The 17,005-nt window shown below is 44.2% G+C and overlaps 2 protein-coding genes across 4 annotated transcripts in view; both read left to right on the plus strand.

The window, feature by feature from the left end:
- Positions 1–3,952, plus strand: part of NPAS2 (neuronal PAS domain protein 2) — a 146,914-nt gene extending 142,962 nt beyond the window's left edge. The window contains exons 20-21 of one of the 2 annotated variants that reach the window (XM_034757982.1): positions 400–580; positions 2,547–3,952. In XM_034757982.1, coding sequence (XP_034613873.1) covers positions 400–580; positions 2,547–2,720 — 355 coding nt within the window. In that variant the 3' untranslated portion in view covers positions 2,721–3,952. The remainder of the gene's footprint in view (positions 1–399; positions 581–2,546) is intronic. The other variant, XM_034757981.1, reaches the window with a different exon arrangement.
- Positions 3,953–8,208: 4,256 nt separating this feature from the next.
- On the plus strand, positions 8,209–16,350 carry RPL31 (ribosomal protein L31). 2 transcript variants are annotated; one of them, XM_034757989.1, is made up of 5 exons: positions 8,209–8,358; positions 9,060–9,166; positions 10,289–10,414; positions 15,619–15,731; positions 16,279–16,350. In XM_034757989.1, the coding sequence occupies exons 2-5, from the start codon at positions 9,060–9,062 to the stop codon at positions 16,308–16,310; spliced, it is 378 nt and encodes a 125-aa protein (XP_034613880.1). In that variant the 5' UTR covers positions 8,209–8,358; the 3' UTR covers positions 16,311–16,350. The 2 variants fall into 2 exon arrangements, with proteins under 2 accessions (XP_034613880.1, XP_034613881.1); XM_034757990.1 differs by lacking the exon at positions 8,209–8,358 and adding an exon at positions 8,457–8,478.
- Positions 16,351–17,005: the final 655 nt, after the last annotated feature.

The raw sequence follows: 17,005 nt of genomic DNA on the forward strand, positions 1-17,005 counted from the left end.
CAATCTTGTTCCTGGTCTTCCTCCTTTCCCTTTCCCATTCCCTCCCCCGACCTTGTTCTGGAGAATTTATAATCTGTGCCAGGCCTAATCCTGTAAGGTGGCTCACAACTGAACCCTATGTTAATAGGAGATGTTTCAGGAAACCTAAGAAGATGCAGGATTTTAGGCTGATAATTCATTAGCTGGCATTCTTCCCTCTGAGTCAGTAATTAACCAGTTCCTCAACATATTGTTCGGGGAAACGTGCAGATAGAGGTGCTGTCTTTCAGATGAGTTTGAAATTGAGGTCCCTATCATTAAAGGTCCAGTGACACTATTTTAAGGATAAGGATTTTAGCCCTAGTACCCTGACATCACATCTGATTTTTCAACAGTTTATTCTTGATTTTTTTTAAATAGATATTCTCAAAACCAACAATTGTTTCAAAGTCTGGAACTGCAAACTTCCAGCAGCAGTTCACCTATAGTGCTGATGGGACAGGCAGTGTTACATCCACGGTTTTCTGCATCACAGCCTTCTCAGACATCATCTCTGCAACCTATGCAACTCCAGCAACAGCAGCAGCATTGCTACCTACAGGTGGGCTAGAACAGAAAGGATAATAAACACTTTGTATCTGTGCAATAATATGCAAAGCAGTAAAGAACTTATGATCTTTAGATGGCAGAACAAATGGGGTCTGATCATGCTCTCACCAAAGTCAGTGGAAGTTTTGCCATAAACTTCATTGGGAACATGACTGGGCATGTGCTACATAGATTTCCATACTAAAGATGTTAAATTTTGCAAATATCATAGAAATTGAATAAGGACCTGAAATGTTATGTGAACCTTTCAAACACACCAATTAAGCATTAAGCTAAGTCAAAATATTTAAAAAAAATACCAATACTGTAAATTGGAAAATTAATATGGCAAACCCAAATGTACTTAAATCACAGTCACAGTCAGTCAGAAAATTGTCATCATGGGGTTAAACTTTAGTGTCTCATTGCTTCTGTATTAAATTTCCTCAGTTTACAAGTCAAAAGATGATTTTTCTAACTGTGCTTTTTCTAACTGCCAGTACCACAAATTTGAAATGAGATCTGAAAATCCAGGTGGTTTTTTTTTTTACTATCTTTTACATCATCACATTCTGCATTAAAGTTTCTGAAGGTGGAACTCAGGTGATAGTGCTGTTGCTGATGTGCTAAGCCAAAACAGAATCCAGCTACTATAGTTGTGTTGAAGCTACAACTTCGACTGAGTTGAGTGCAACCCTGGAAATAACTGTATATGAAACATCAGTTCACTTTATTTAATAGTTTTAGATGCATATCAGGCAAAGGACTTCAACAGTGGTGAGGAACAGGACATTTTATAATGATTAGACTGGGGCTAGGTATCAGAATTCCGGAGTTCTATTCCTAACTCTGCTGTTGTCTCTCTGTGTGACTTGGGCAAACTGTTTAATTTCTGTCCATCTGCAAAATGGGCCTAAGGATACTTACAGTACAGGAGTGTTTTATGTAGTAATTAGTGTTTGTAAAAGGCTCGCAAATCCTGAAAGATGATATGGAAGAGCAAAGTATTATAGTTATTATTAAATAAGTCATCACAGACCAAAGAACTACCCATATCAGGAATATATATACTAGTATAAAGTGCAGCTGGGTTGGACTGGAAATGGGTTGATCAGATATTGAAGCCAAAAGCCAATTTCTAAATCTAATACGCCCTCCAAAGGATTTCATCTTGTTTCATGGACTCTAATAGCTTCTGTGCTGTGCTCTCTATGCTTTTTTTCTCACCCTGGACAAAGACTCCCTGAATAGCTCTTCTCTCACAGTAATCCCTATTTAAATAAATAAACAAACAAACAAACAACCTTCTTTTTTTTAACCCATATTTCTCCCTCAAGTGGCAAGGAGCATACAGCCTGAAAAAAACAGGTGATATAAACCAGCTAATTGATTTATTCTTTGGGACTAATCCAACCCATATTGGGGTCAACAGGAGTCTTCCTATTAACTTCAGCTGAATTGGGCCTGTAAAGCTGATCCCAAACCCTATCTCATAGAACTGGAAGGGACCCTGAAAGGTCATTGAGTCCAGCCCCCGGCCTTCACTAGCAGGACCAAGTACTGATTTTTTCTGCTCTAGATCCCTAAGTGGCCCCCTTGAGAATTGAACTCACAACTCTAGATTTAGCAGGCCAATGCTCAAACCACCAAGCTATCCCTCCCCCTGAAGTCAATAGCAAAATTCCATTGATTTCAAAAATCTTGGGATTAAAATCTTGTAGACTGAAACTGATGGAAAAGCCACTTCTGTGCTATTGGACAGATCCTATTCCCATTAAAGTCAATTTTAGAACTCCCATTGACTTCAATGGTGCAGGATCAGGCCCTATTACCTAAGCTAACCAATACCAGGACACAGTCTATGAAATATTTAGCCTAAGAATAAGGCTGCAAACTAACAATTTCCTAAAATACCTTTCACATTAAGAAACAAGAACTTTTGTATCAGATCACGCAAATGAATTTTCTTTTATCTGTAGGTGCAGACACCAAGTCCTTTACACAGTGAGCAACCCGATCCTTTGCTCCTGCCGTCCTACTCACAGCAGCAAGGAAATATAGGATACCATCATACACAGCAGCAGCCACTGCCACTTGCTTCAAGAAGAACCAGTAGCTTGTCAGAATCATCAAATCTACCACAGCCACTATGATAGAGTCCCACACCCGCAAAATCAATGCACGATTAGCTATAACCCATAGACCTGTGGGGCAGGAGAGAAGAAATGACTGAACCTACAATTTTGACTTTTGCACATGCATTCATTTCAAAGCTCCATGGCAGTAGCAAACCACAGAGTGCGGACTGCAGCAGACAATGCAACAGAAAAGGAGTTGGATTCAGTTTGCACTGTTTCATGACAATATTATGTATCATCAGGCTGAGTGAAAATAAATACGAATACTATCCTGTGCAAACTCCATCACTGATTGCTGTGCGGCAGGAGAACATTCTTGTTGGTACATCATTCTGAGAGCACTCTGATTCCTAAAGATTGTGGACAGACACATGAGGTACTTGGCCTACACTGTTTCAGTTCATCTTTTGTGAAGAAAAGCAATGGAACAAAAATGTATAGAGCAGAGAACAAGAGATTATTTTTATTATGATTATTATCGTTGTTTTGCACAACTGCACAGAAGATATAACCTAGGCACTTTCTATAAAGAGAGATTTGTTTTGTTATTCTGGTGGCCAGACTGGTACATCCAATTAAACAGAAAGCCCAGTCACAGTTAAAAATGCTACACAATCTATACCCCTTGATTTATAACCTAAAGGTATTAAAGCAGTTTACCCTACCAGCAATTTTTGATTAAAAACAAAAAACACTGGACTGTTTCCTGTTTACTCTGTGAATTGTGACTGCGAAGGAGAACTAAAAATATAAGCACAATCATGCAGCTGTATTGTTCCAGAATTCTAGTAGACTCTTTGCTAATATAAAGTGGGTCTTTCTGCAATATGAACAGCCCACTTACAACTGGTCATAGCAACAAGTATCTGAAAAATATGCACTGTGTTTTGGCCCAATGACTAGAGATGCTGCAAATTATCACATATCTTTTTCATGATAACATTTGAATTTTCCTTTAAAAAATGCACTTTTTGCTTTTTTGTATGTTTTATGTTTCTAAGAAAGATTTTATGTAATTATAAAATAAAAAGTAGTGTATTGTACAGCTGTTGTAATAATGACCTATTTCTATATAAAATAAAATTATATGGAATTATGTGGAAATTATTTTGTATATGAAATATCAACTCATTTCACAAGTATAAAGGGTTTTTTGTGCTTTTTATTTATTTATTTTTGTGAGTGGCTATTTAGTAATAAATTAATGAATTGCTGTCTCATGCTATATACATCCTCAAATAATTTTTTTCTTTCCATTTAATAATGCACATTTGTATTTGCTTTGGAGCATAATAAAGTAATTGAAAAGTTTTACTACAGAATTTACATACATTCTCCTTCCTATGGCAGTTTAACTATGTAATTCAATTTAGACCTGAAAGGCTCGCTGTAACCTTACAAACTGTTTGATGTTTGTTTCCAAAAAAACCTATTCTGACAGTTGTTCCTCTCCTTGTTTCATCACAGGTAACCAGAATAATACTGCTTTAGGAAGCCCCAAAAGATAACAACATTAAACTTGTACCTGTAGGTAACTAGTTCCTCATCGGGAAATATCATTTCACTTAAAATTCTCAAGACACTATGGGGCAGAGCCAAGGTTTTAGTTTTAGCCAAGGTAGCCATGGGGTAGGAGACAAAAATATGGCTTAAAGCTTTGTTAGTGCTTTCCTGATCCTGGAGACAGCTTGTCATAACTATAAAGGGAAGGGTAATAGCTGTCCTGTGTACAGTACTATAAATCCCTCCTGGCCAGAGACTCCAAAATCCTTTTCCCTGTAAAGGGTTAAGAAGCTTAGGTAACCTGGCTGGCATCTGACCTAAAGGACCAATAAGGGGACAAGATACTTTCAAATTTTGGGGAGGGAAGGCTTTTGTTTGTGTTCTTTGTTTGGGAGTGTGTTTGTTTTCGGGGAATGAGAGGGACCAGACATTAATCCAGGTTCTCCACATCTTTCTAAACAAGCCTCTCCTATTTCAAACTTGTAAGTAAATAGCCAGGCAAGGCGTGTTAGTTTTCCTTTGTTTTTTTCAACTTGTAAATGTACCTTTTACTAGAGTGTTTATTTTTGTTTGCTGTACTTTGAACCTGAGACTAGAGGGGAGTCCTTTGAGCTCTTTAAGTTTGATTACCCTGTAAGGTTAATTTCCATACTGATTTTACAGAGATGATTTTTACCTTTTTTTTTAATTAAAAACCTTTTTTTTAAGAACCTGATTGATTTTTCCTTGTTTTAGATCCAAAGGGGTTTTGGATCTTGATTCACCAGGAGTTGGTGAGAGGAAGGAGGGGGGATGGTTAATTTTTTCCTGTTGTAGATCCCAGGAGGGGGGTTGGAACTGATTCACCAGGAGTTGGTGGGAGGAAGGAGGGGAATGGTTAATTTCTCCTTGTTTTAAGATCCAAGGGGTTTTGGATTTGTTTTCACCAGGGATTTGGTGAGGGTTTTTTAAGGCTTCCCAGGGAGGGAATCCATTGATGGTGGCAGCCGAACCAGAGCTAAGCTGGTAGTTAAGCTTAGAAGTTTTTCACGCAGGCCCCTACATTTGTACCCTAAAGTTCAAAGTGGGGATCTCAGTCCTGACACAGCTAGAGACTGTTTTGCCTCTGCCATAAATTAAAGCAGCTTGAGGGCTGCCCCAACCCAGAGGTTCTCAAATTGGAGGGGGCGGAATGTATTATGGGGGGCAGGAGGCGTGAGAAGCTTGGGGTGGGAGGGAACTTACTGTGCACATTCAGAGCTGGGCGGATGGAGAGCAGTGGCTGCTGGCCAGGCACCTGGAGGTGCGGGGGAGGGATAAACTGCTCCAGGTACAAAGGAGGAGAGGGTGCTATCAAATATGCTTGAGAACCACTGCTCTAAGTTATGTTGGCTACAACTGAAGCCAAAGGGCTGTTGCACTGACAAGGATTACCAGAGTGCAAGGTGCTCTGGCCATGCTCCCTTCCTTCTTTGACTCCAGATCAACAGCGCTGATGGGCTCGTGAAGTGTTTCCAGCACTTTCTGTCTTGAATCAGCTTCACAGCTTAACTCATCGTTAATCATTTTTTGTTCTGTCATTCTTCACAGTGTCTAGCCAAGACATCCTTAGTCTTCCTCTGATTCTAGTGCTTTACACTCCGGTATGTCTGACCATGTCAAATATCACATGTCAAAACCATCCAGTTGTCTTCTTTAAATCTTCTGTAACAGTGTTATTTCTTGCCCTCGCCATTTGCTTATTACTTCTTTTTTTTTAATTTGGTGTAGACTTAACCATAGGTGCAGGAACCAGGGAGGGGTGCTGCTGCACCCTCTGTCTAAAAGTGGTTTCAGTTACATACAGAGTATACAGCAGGGGTCAGCAACCTCTGGCACATAGTAAGCACCCTGTTTACCTGCCACATCCGCAGGTTCAGCCAATCGTGGCTCCCACTGGCCACGGTTTGCCGTCCAGGCCAATGCAGGAAGCACCCCCACTATAAAAATTGTTCCAGCACCCCGGTCTTGAAACTCTCAATATTCCCCTCACCAGTTCATTTCTGCAGTCAATAATCTTGTTTGTTGGAATCTTATAGCCCGGGGCAAAAACCAGTCGTTTACAGGAGGAAACTATAAACTTGCCATGCTTGATTTCCAGTTAACTGTTATACAGGAATATGATGCTCTTAAGAATAGACTGAGGGCCAATGTCCATCCTTTCTCAAACTCTGTCGGGCTCACTTCTGCATATCCCAGCCCCATTTTGAATTGTAACATGCTATGCCAATTTATTGCTTTAGGGCTCTCTGTCGCTCTGCACTGGTTTATTATTGCAGAGCAGGCACAGTGCTCTGGCTTATTGTTATAAGGCTATAATGCAGTAGGGGTTGTTACTGTAGTCAGTCATGGGTTATTATTGTATTGGGTTATTATTGTAGGCCTAAACTGGGTTATTACTGTAAAAATGCTACACTACACTGGGCTATTATTATTGTTGGGTCATCATGCTGCACTGTTTTATTATTTTAGGGTTGTAGAGCTGATATTATACACCACTCAGGCTGTGCTATGTTAACTGTAGGACAGTTATGCTGTGTTGGGTTTATTACTGCGGGTTGATTTATTGTACACAGCTAGGCTGAGGTAAGCTGTAGTGTATAACATAGCCGTACTATTCGCAGAGTGCTGCAGTGCAGTGTTGTTATTGAAGGGTTGCTGAGAGAGTGAACTGGGTTATTGTACAGCAGCTAGGTTATTGCACTGGGTTATTGCAGGGTTGCTAGGTTACAACACTAGGATACTGTGGAGTTGCTGGGTTAGGACACTGGATTGCTAGACTATGAGATCCATCAACTCCCACGTTGTTTTTTGTTTTGTTTTTTGAAAGTCTGGTGGTAATTTGCTTAAAGCCGCAAACGCTGCACTCCGCCCACAGCAGGAGAAGATCCGCTCCTGTGGTTAGAGTAGGGTTACCATTCGTCCGGATTTACCCGGACATGTCCTCCTTTTTGTGTTAAAAATAGCGTCCGGGGGGGGAATTTGTAAATCACTAAAAATGTCCGGGATTTCCCCCCCATGCAGAGCGAGGCGCGGCTGGGAGGGCTGCAGGAAAGTCAGCCGCTCGCATGGGGTTCTGGCAGCCAGAGCCCTTCCTCCTGCAGCTTGCCGGGCTGGACTCTGGAGCAGCTGTAGAGCTCCTCCTCCCCCCCCCCTCCTTCCCTCCCTGCATTCTGAGCCGGCCGGCCAGCCGGGCCGTTTGCATCGGGCCTCGGCAGCTCCTCCTCCCCTGCTGCCCAGCGCCCTGCTCCGGCAGCACTGTGCAGGGGCAGGGACCGGGTTGTGTGTTGCGCTGGGGAGCGCAGCCACGTGTCCGGCTCCGCACAGAGCCCAACACCATGTTCTGAGCGGCAGGGTAAGGGGGCCAGGGGGCAGGAGAAGGGGCAGGGAGATTTTGGAGGGGGCAGTCAAGAGATGGGGGGGTCGGGAGTTCGGGGGGGCTTTTTTGGGGGGGGTGGATAAGGGTTTGGGCAGTCAGGGTACAGGTAGGGGGTAGAGTCCTAGGGGGCGAGTTAGGATGGAGGGAGGGTCTCAGGAGGGGGCAGTCAGGGGACAAGGAGCAGGGAGGCTTAGGTAGGGGGTCGAGTCATGGGGGGGCAGTTAGGGGCAGGGGTCCCAGGAGGGGGCAGTCAGGGGACAAGGAACGGGGGGATCGTTGGGGGTTCTGAGGGGGGCAGGAAGTGGGAGGGGCAGGGGCGGGGCTAGGGCAGGACGGGGGCGGGGCTCCTCCCATCCTCTTTTTTGCTTGCTGAACTATGGTAACCCTAGGTTAGAGGGAAAGGCTGGACTCGCGCCCTAGCCTCCCGCAGCCCCCGGGACACGGACCAAACGCCCATCAACCCCCCTCCCCCCCCGGCTGCACGCGGCGCTCGCGGGTGGGATTGTTATTGTAGGGTTGCTGGGTTGCCCAGCAACTCCCGCGCTTCGGCCTTCCGGCAGGCAGGGCCCGATCCTGCGTCCCCGCCGCCGGCCTCCCATTGCCTGCAACCGCCGGTCCCCGCCTCTTCGGGCCGCGCAGGCGCAGTCCCGCCTTCCCCCAACCCGGAAGTGCTCCTCGCTTCCCCCCGCCCCCTCCGGTTTGGTTCGTCCCAGAATCCCCCGCGCCTTCCTTTCCGACCTGTGCCCGGGCAGGGTGAGTGGCTCGTTACGGGGCCCGGCCGCCTATCCGCCGCCATCCGCCTCGCCGGGCCCCGCCGAGCCCCGGGCCCCGTCCGGCCCGAGTGGCCAGGGGACCCCGCGCCCGGGGCACCGGGTATTGCGGGCGCGGGGCACAGGGACCCGGGCCTGGGGGGGATGTGGGCAAAGGCCCGGGCTGGGGGGGGAGGGGAGGAGAGGGGCTGTGGGCACAGGGGGCCGGGCTGGGAGGGGGTTATGGGCACAGGGGCCGCACGGGGCTGGGGCCCAGGCCTTGTATAGGGCGGATGGGAGAGGTGCGGGTGCTTGTTTAGCAGTAGGAGGCATCTCTAGTGCTAGGGTTTGCTCCAGGTTTTGAGGGCAGGGCCAAGGGGGTTTTCCTGAGTGCCCCGGAAGCTGGAGCCAAGTGTAAAAGCCTGGTTCTGTGCTTTCGGGGTGTCATGTGAGCATAGGGGGGAAGAGGGAAGCAAACTGAGGCGTGGTGCAGCACCTTGCAGTAGGGCCTGGGGAGGGGGGAATCATGGAGTTGTAACACTGAAGCTGCATGTTTTGAAACCTGCAAGGCTTGTGCTCTGTAGAAAGTGGATTAAGCTGAACTAGACTTCTGACTGTAGAAACCCTAATGTGCGAGGGGGAAAGGGTTAGAGATGACTTGCTGGAAAGGCCCAAACCGAGTCTGTGATTTTCAATGTTGCACAGATGGCTCCAGCAAAGAAAGGTGGAGAAAAGAAGAAGGGGAGATCTGCCATCAATGAGGTGGTGACTAGGGAATATACCATCAACATTCACAAACGGATCCATGGAGTGTGAGTGGCTTTTTTCATGCCTTGTTTGTCACGATAAAGTTGACCTTACTTTACCTGCTTAAGGTGGCTGGTGTTTGGAAATGGTTCCAGTAAGCTTTCTACCTGTTGGCAGTGGATGGTTGTAATTAAAGATGCTGATTTCAGTGTGATGGGGTATATTAGGCCTCAGTTCTGCACCTGCATGTAGACCTGTGCAGATCCAATTGCAGCATCAAGGCCTGAGTGATTATGGTTTCTAGCAAATGCAGTTCTCAGGATGTTTTTCTCACTTTCCATGATTTTTCCTAGGTTTAGCACACTGCTATTGAGTTTACAGAGAGTGAAGACTTGTACAGGAACTCTGTCATTTTACTTGGGAGCTGGCTGTATAGTTATATTCAAGTGGGAGAGAGACTTTTTTTTTAACTTGAGTTTAGTTTTATAAATTTTAAGGAGCCAATAATAGGAAAGTATCGGATAGATGAGAGAAGTTGTTCTACTGAATGGAAGATAATTGATAAACATCAATACTTTTCTACAGAAGTGGGGGAGGGGGAAAAACACTTTTTTTTTCCTCTGGTGATTCAGTCAGTTCCTTTTGTTCTTTCCACTTTCTGATTCTATAAATCTATTTCATTTTATTTACTTTTTTGAGGCTGCTTTTTTTTCTCTCTCACTACCAGGAGGTACTTGGTCTGAAATACTGTTTGTGTTTCCCTCTTGTTTCGTCCTCCTGCCATCTTGCTCCTAACCTCTCTTTCCCCACCGACTCCTAGCATTAGATATTAATCTGTCAGCAATATACAAATAGTGCTTTGACATGTGCTGTGCTACCTTAGTTTAAAAATCTCATCCAAGGGGCAACTTGAAATAAGCCCTTGGAGCTAGTTAGTACAACAGGCTTGTTGTAGTGAAATTTTATTGAAATTGTATGTACATTACACATCTGTGTCTATTTACAAATAACTTTGATTTTTGAGAAAAGATTCAGTTGTTGCAACAACAATAAGGTTAGCATAGTCCAACAAAACCTTTTGGCTTTATATGCTTATGGAATGACAGTCTGGCTAGATCCATGGCAAGTTTCCAGTGCGAGGGATATTTATTAAAGATTAGCTAAATAACCGTTTTCTCTGTTCTCAGGGGATTCAAGAAACGCGCCCCCCGTGCTCTCAAGGAGATCCGTAAATTTGCAATGAAGGAGATGGGTACTCCTGATGTACGCATTGACACCAGATTGAATAAAGCAGTCTGGGCCAAAGGGATAAGGTATGTCCCAGGGGCTTTAATCATGGGTAGGGGAGGAAGAATGTCACAAACACACATGGGAGAATCTCTTAAGTATCTCTTCTGTTCACCAGTATTTGCCTTTCGCTTGCAGATGTTTCCTTTCTGGTATTATAAGTGATTGGGTGAGATCTTGGGCTTAGGGCCCAAATCCACAAAGGGGTTTAGCTTCTTAGAAAATTACTGGAAGCCACAAACCCTGGGTTAGGCACCTAGACAATGAATGGGGAGAAAAAGAGGCACCTGAAAATGGGATCCACACAAGTCAGTACACCAAGCGGGGAGCCACCTAAACTAGCCAAGGGGAGATGCCTACTAGAGGGCTGTGTTGAAAGCCCTGCCCCCCTTCTCACGGCTAGGTCTGGGCTGCAAAGGAGGTTCCTATCTGTTTGCGAAATGCAGCTGGGAACTCCCTCTTCAGACAAGGTGGGGGGAATTAGGCCTCCTTTATAATCTTTGGCCAGGTGGCTAGATACCCAGATTTGGGAGACACCAGTTCAGTTCCCCCCCTTTCTGCTGAGAGAGGATTTGAACATGGGTTCCCCACCTCTCAAGTGAGTGCCCTAACCAGTGGACGATGTGATATTCTAATGTAGGGCTCCCTCAATCACTCTTGAAGTCAATCTACTTTGTAATTAAGTAGGGCCAAATGACTCTAGCAGGGTGGATTGATTTAAATAATTGATAAGTGTTTTGTATTTGTACTCTTCTTTTATTTTCATAAAGAAAAGTTGATTCTCATTGGTTGGTAACCGTCAAAATATGTTGAATTGCAACTATATATAGTCTTTACACTAAATTTAGTGCTGCTTTTTGCTTACCTGGGAGGAACTACTGTGTCTATACCCATGTATACAGTTATACAGTAGAACCTCAGAATTACAAACACCTCAGGTTGTCCGTAACTCTGAACAAGAACGTTGTGGTTGTTCTTTCAAAAATTTACAACTGAACATTGGCTTAATACAGCTTTGAATCTTTACTATGCAGAAGAAAAATGCTGCTTTTAACCATCTTAATTTAAATGAAACAATAACAGAAACAGTTTCCTTACTTGTCAAATCTTTTTTGAACTTTCCCTTTATTTTTAGTAGTTAAAAAAAAAATACAGTACAGTATTATATGTAGTCTGCTGCCTGATTGCATGCTTCTGATTCTAAATGAGGTGTGTAGTCAGCTGGGCAGTTCGTAAATCCGATGTTCTACTGTATAGCTTAATTTACATTTATTCAGATTCTTAATTTTACTTTATTATGTTAGAAAATGATTAATAATGCATTTGACTCAATATTTTTTTTTACTTTGATTTGTCAAGCTCTTTGGATTGAAATTAAAATTCAATGAAATGCAAAAACCAGCATTTTAATTGTTTATATAAGATTACATTAAATATGGTGCATATGTAAGAAAAAAGTTTAGCAAAACAAAGAAAGACTGGCCTATTTATTAAACAAAGGAATTATCTGTAGTTAATTAATTGAACTGATTATTTCTGGTCACACTCTCATACCCAGTTTTTATTAATAGATTGGAAGTTGAAAAAGCAGAAAAGCTTGTTTTCCTCTTCCAATCAGTTACTTAATTTTTAATGAACTAGTCATTGAGCTGAACTAGTTCAATAAACAGAGATGAAGAAGATATTCGTTCTGAAGTGCTAACCTTTGCTTTTGACAGCAGTAGATGCAAAATCTGGTTCCAGGTACTTAGTTTGGTGGTTTGACTTTTTTTTTTTTTTTAAACTTGGTAGCAAGTATGTACCATTTAATATTATTTTTAGTATTTAAATGATTGGGTATAAGTAGTTTAGGCCTTAATATAGGTTATCAATTTAATTTTAGACAGATTTTTAAAAAATAAACTTGTTTTTAATTAGTTTTTTATTCCTTATGCTCGATGGTAGGGCACTCGTCTGAGAGGTGGGAAACTCCTGCTTGGGAATCCTCTGCTCATCAGGGCTTGGAGGGAATTGAATTGGGGTCTCCCACACCCCAGCTCAGTACCCTAGTCACTGGGCTCAAGGTTATAAGGAAGGCCTCCTCCCCTCCTTGTCATTTTGTGTGGAATTAGGTGCGCTCCGAGCATACCTACTAAATAAGACCCTGCAGGCAAGACCTGCCTATTTTCATCTGGTTTGAGAATCATGGTGGGGTGTAGGTGTCAGACAGGCACTCGAATGCAGAAACTTGGCACCTAGGGTAGGGAACTTTTTACATCAAAAACAATAAGGTTGGGCAGCTGCTGAGTAGGGGTTTGGTATACCAGTGATGCGTAAATTCCTTCGTGAATGTGGGTCTCTCACTGACACCTATGTCAGCAAAACTTGTGTTGTTATGGGGTGCGAATATTCCACTCCCTATGCAGGTGTGCACACTGCTATGTTGGCGGGAGAGCTTCTCCTGCCAACATAACTTATGCTGCTCCCAGGGGTGGGTTTTTTATGCCAACGGGAGAGCTCTCCCCCGGCGGCATGGAGTGTCTTCACTGTACGTGTCACTGCAGCGCCAAGCGTAGACATGGTCTAAGAGTCTTCTCTGCAGCCTTGGGGAGGAAACTGGGGGCAGAGGGCACTACTTAACGCAGTGGTAGGCAAACTACGGCCCGTGGGCCACATCCAGCCTGCCGGACTCTCCTGCACGGCTCCTGACCCAGGAGGCTAGCCCCTGGCCCCTCCCTTGCTGTTCCCCTCTCCCCCACAGCCTCAGCTCACTGCGCCACCGAATGCTCTGGGTGGTGCAGCTATGCTCCAGGCAGTGCGGTAAGGGGACAGGGAGCAGGGGTTGGATAGAGGGCAGGGGAGTTTGGGGTGGTGGTCGGGGGCGGTCAGAAGGTGGGGAATGGGGGCAGGCAGGGGTTCTGAGGGGGGCAGGCAGGAATGAGGAGGGGTTGGATGGGGCGGCAGGGGGCAAGAAGCAGGGGGGGTGTCAGGGGCCGGGCTACCCCTGGCTGTTTGGGGAGGTACAGCCTCCCCTAACTGGCCCGCCATACAATTTTGGAAACCCGATGTGGCCCTCAGGCCAAAAAGTTTGCCCACCCCTGGCAGTCTGTTCATGGACTCGCATCTCTTCCTCACCACTCTACCGTTATTCCTCTGCAGAATCAGATTCTCGTGGCAGGGCAGTTTCAAAATCTTGAATTCTATACTATGGGCAATAGCTATGTAGGTTCTCCTCAAAGAGAGTTTGGACAGATCATTTTGTGCCTCCTTTCCTCAACGGTTACATCCTCAAAATGACAAACATAAGATATACAGGGATACTAGGCTGGGACTAGCTTTGAAGGACTAAATACAGTTAATGTCTCACAGGCCACTTAGGCTTCAAATATTTTATCCTTTTGTTACATGTGACATGTTCAAATACCCCCTTTTTTAAAAAAACATGTTCTGCTACCATCAGATGATACCATAAGTATCTGGATAAATCTTGCAACCCCTCACACACACACAAGTTTAGCTGTTGATTCTCAGGTAGTTAGAAAACAGTGCTTTATGCTCTGTCCAGGATGAGACTTCAAGCATCTTTTTCTTAGCATATGCACAACATGCCTCAGGTGGCACGTAACCAGAATTCATCGCTGAATTTGGTCTGCTGGTTGGATCATTAGCTTCCCCAGCTGGGTACTGACAGGGAGCGTGACAGGTCCAGAATGTATTAACATCTACTTGTCTGCCCTGTATTACTGTTGGTCATGTGGGAAACACTTGCAAAGATATTCAGCTAGCACACCAGTAATGGTGCTTGTTCCTCAAAGCAGACTGATCTGTCCTTATTTCCAAATGTCTCCCATTTTTATAGTCCCACTGTTTGCTTCTTGGGAGAGCCCTCCCTAGCTCCTCACTTTAAGAAGCCTATGAAAAGTGCTCTGATCTGCCCTCAGATACAGAATTGGCAGTGACAGTGTAAACACCCCAGATCCGTAAGGGCTATAGGCCACTTCTTTTAGTTACAGGAGGTCCTCACTTAACGTTGTAGTTATGTTCCTGAAAAATGCGACGTTAAGCGAATCCAATTTCCCCATAAGAATTAATGTAAATTGGGAGAGAGGGGGTGGAGGGGTTAGGTTCCAGGGAAATTTTTTTCACCAAACAAAAGACTATATATATATATATATATATACACACACACACATACACACACACAGTATAAGTTTTAAACAAACAATTTAATACTGGTACACAGTGATGATGATTGTGAAGCTTGGTTGAGGTGGAAGAGTCAGAGGGTGGGATATTTCCCTTACTGCTAAATGATGAACTAGCACAGGGGGTCGGGAACCTCTGGCACGCGGCTCGCTAGGGATGTGCTGGCTGCAGCTTCCCACAGCCCCCATTGGCCTGGAGCAGCAAACTGCGGCCAGTGGGAGCTGTGATTGGCCAAACCTGTTGACGCGGCAGGTAAACAAACTGGCCTGGCCCGGCCCGCCAGGGTGCTTACCCTGGTGAGCCACGTGCCAGAAGTTGCCGACCCCTCAAGGGTTAACACTCTCGCTCTACAAGGTAGCAGGAATGGAGGGAGATATGTGCATTTCCCCTTTAAGTACACTGCCTTGTTAATTAGATCAGCTTGCTGCAAGCTCCCTCAGTCCTGAGCCCTGGTGTGTCCCCCCCTGCTCTATGGAAGATGGGGTAAGCAGGGAGAGGGGGACACCCTGACGTTAGCCTCCCTCTTCCCTCCCCCCACACAGCAAGCAGGAGTCTTGGGGAACAGCTCCAAGGTAGAGGGCAGGAGCTGCACATGGCAGTGGGGGGAGGGGCAGCGGCTGCACAGGGAACTTAGGAGCGTGGGGAGCCAGGGGGGCTCCCGGTTCACCCTGGTTCCAAGCCCCCACCAGCTAGCTGCAACAGGCTGCTCTTCCTGCACGCAGTAGCCAAAGCAGGCAGCTGCCAAAGGATGTTAGAAGGGAGCATTGCATAACTTTAAATGAGCATGTTCCCTAATTGATCAGCAATGTAACAACGAAACAGGGATGACTTTAAGTGAGGAGTTACTGTATTTTCTTGGCTGAAACATCCAGGAACTCATTTTACATACCAGGTGTGATAAGACTCACTTTGTTTAAGGGTGATCTGCAATCTGCATATCACGAAACTCAAATTGTCTGTCTTAAATTCAACAGACAGAAATTGCATTTATGTAAAATGTATTGAAAAGGAAACTACATAAACTTATGCAATATTTTCATTATAGGAATGTTCCTTACCGCATCCGTGTACGTTTATCCAGAAAACGCAATGAGGATGAAGATTCACCCAACAAACTATACACGCTGGTTACCTATGTACCTGTCACCACTTTCAAAAGTAAGTGTACATACTCTTCTCCATTGCATGTTTTGTGAGCAAGGCGGTTGGCAAAGCCAAGCCTACTAAGCATCTGCTGCAAGGGAGACTCTGCCGGGTATCTGTGGCTGTTCTGGTATGTTGCTAGCTAGATTCATTCTTGTCAAAGAACTTTATTCTTAAATTTCTGCTGCAGAGGAAGAAGCGGGGGGCTTCTCTTGCCCAGCAGTTACCTCTGCTGCTCTCGGACCCACACAGACAGATAGTCTAACCTTGAAACTGAATAATTCTGTGAATTTAATCTTAAACGTTGTGGCACTAGTAGATTAAAAAAAATTCATAAATGTAAGTTAAGTTGTACCTTCAGGTTGGCAGTCTATTTGATGCTTTAAAAATGCTCATCTCTATTATTTAGCCTAGTTGGTTAATTAAAAGACATCAGCATTCTTAATCTTGTGGTTAACTGCTAATTGTGGCTTTGAGTAAAGCTCCTTAGGTGCATCTAAGATTTAGAGTAGACTATCTTGGTCACTGATCATTTGTATTTTTTTATTTTATTTTTTTGCAGGTCTACAGACAGTCAATGTGGATGAAAACTAAACTGCTTTTCAATACAATAAAGTTATAAAAGTGACACTTATTCTGACTAAGATATCCTATTGAGCAGTGTCTTTTAATGCTCAAAGAACTACAGCATATCCAAATCAGCAGTTGGTGGCTAGGCAGCTGAAATTCCTGCTTGCTTTAGTGGGGTGTTACCTTTATAGCAGAAGGATGATACGTGTTTTTGAAATATATTGTTTACATTATAAAAGGTAAAGCAGCAGTTTGTAGTACCCCTCTCAAAACAAGAACATGGGGAGAGGGACAGCCCATGAAATTAGAAGGAAAAAGATTTTTCACCCAATCTGTAGTTAAACTGCTGTAGGAAATTGTTGAGACCAAGAACTTCACAGGATTCAAAAAAGGATGGGGTTATTTTAGGGATATCCATAGTTAGACAAATTTTATGCTTCACGGCTTAACCCCTGATCACTAGTGCACTGTGGAGGAGATATGCCTCTGTATCCTCTAAAACCTCCAGTTCTTGCCCATCAGAGGCAAGAGACTCAATTACATCGACCTCAGGTTCAATGCTCCATGGCAATGTGTATGTTTGTAAAAATAGTGTCCATACAGTTATTGGTGGTGGTGGCTAAGGGTATTTTTTTTTTTTTTTTAATTAGGTCTCTTCTCTTAAATCTTCACTGGTGCTTTTAGAAAAACATGAAGAGTAAGTTGTGCAGTATGGTCTA

This window comes from Trachemys scripta, chromosome 1 (genome assembly GCF_013100865.1).
Source record: "Trachemys scripta elegans isolate TJP31775 chromosome 1, CAS_Tse_1.0, whole genome shotgun sequence".
NCBI lineage: Eukaryota > Metazoa > Chordata > Testudines > Emydidae > Trachemys > Trachemys scripta.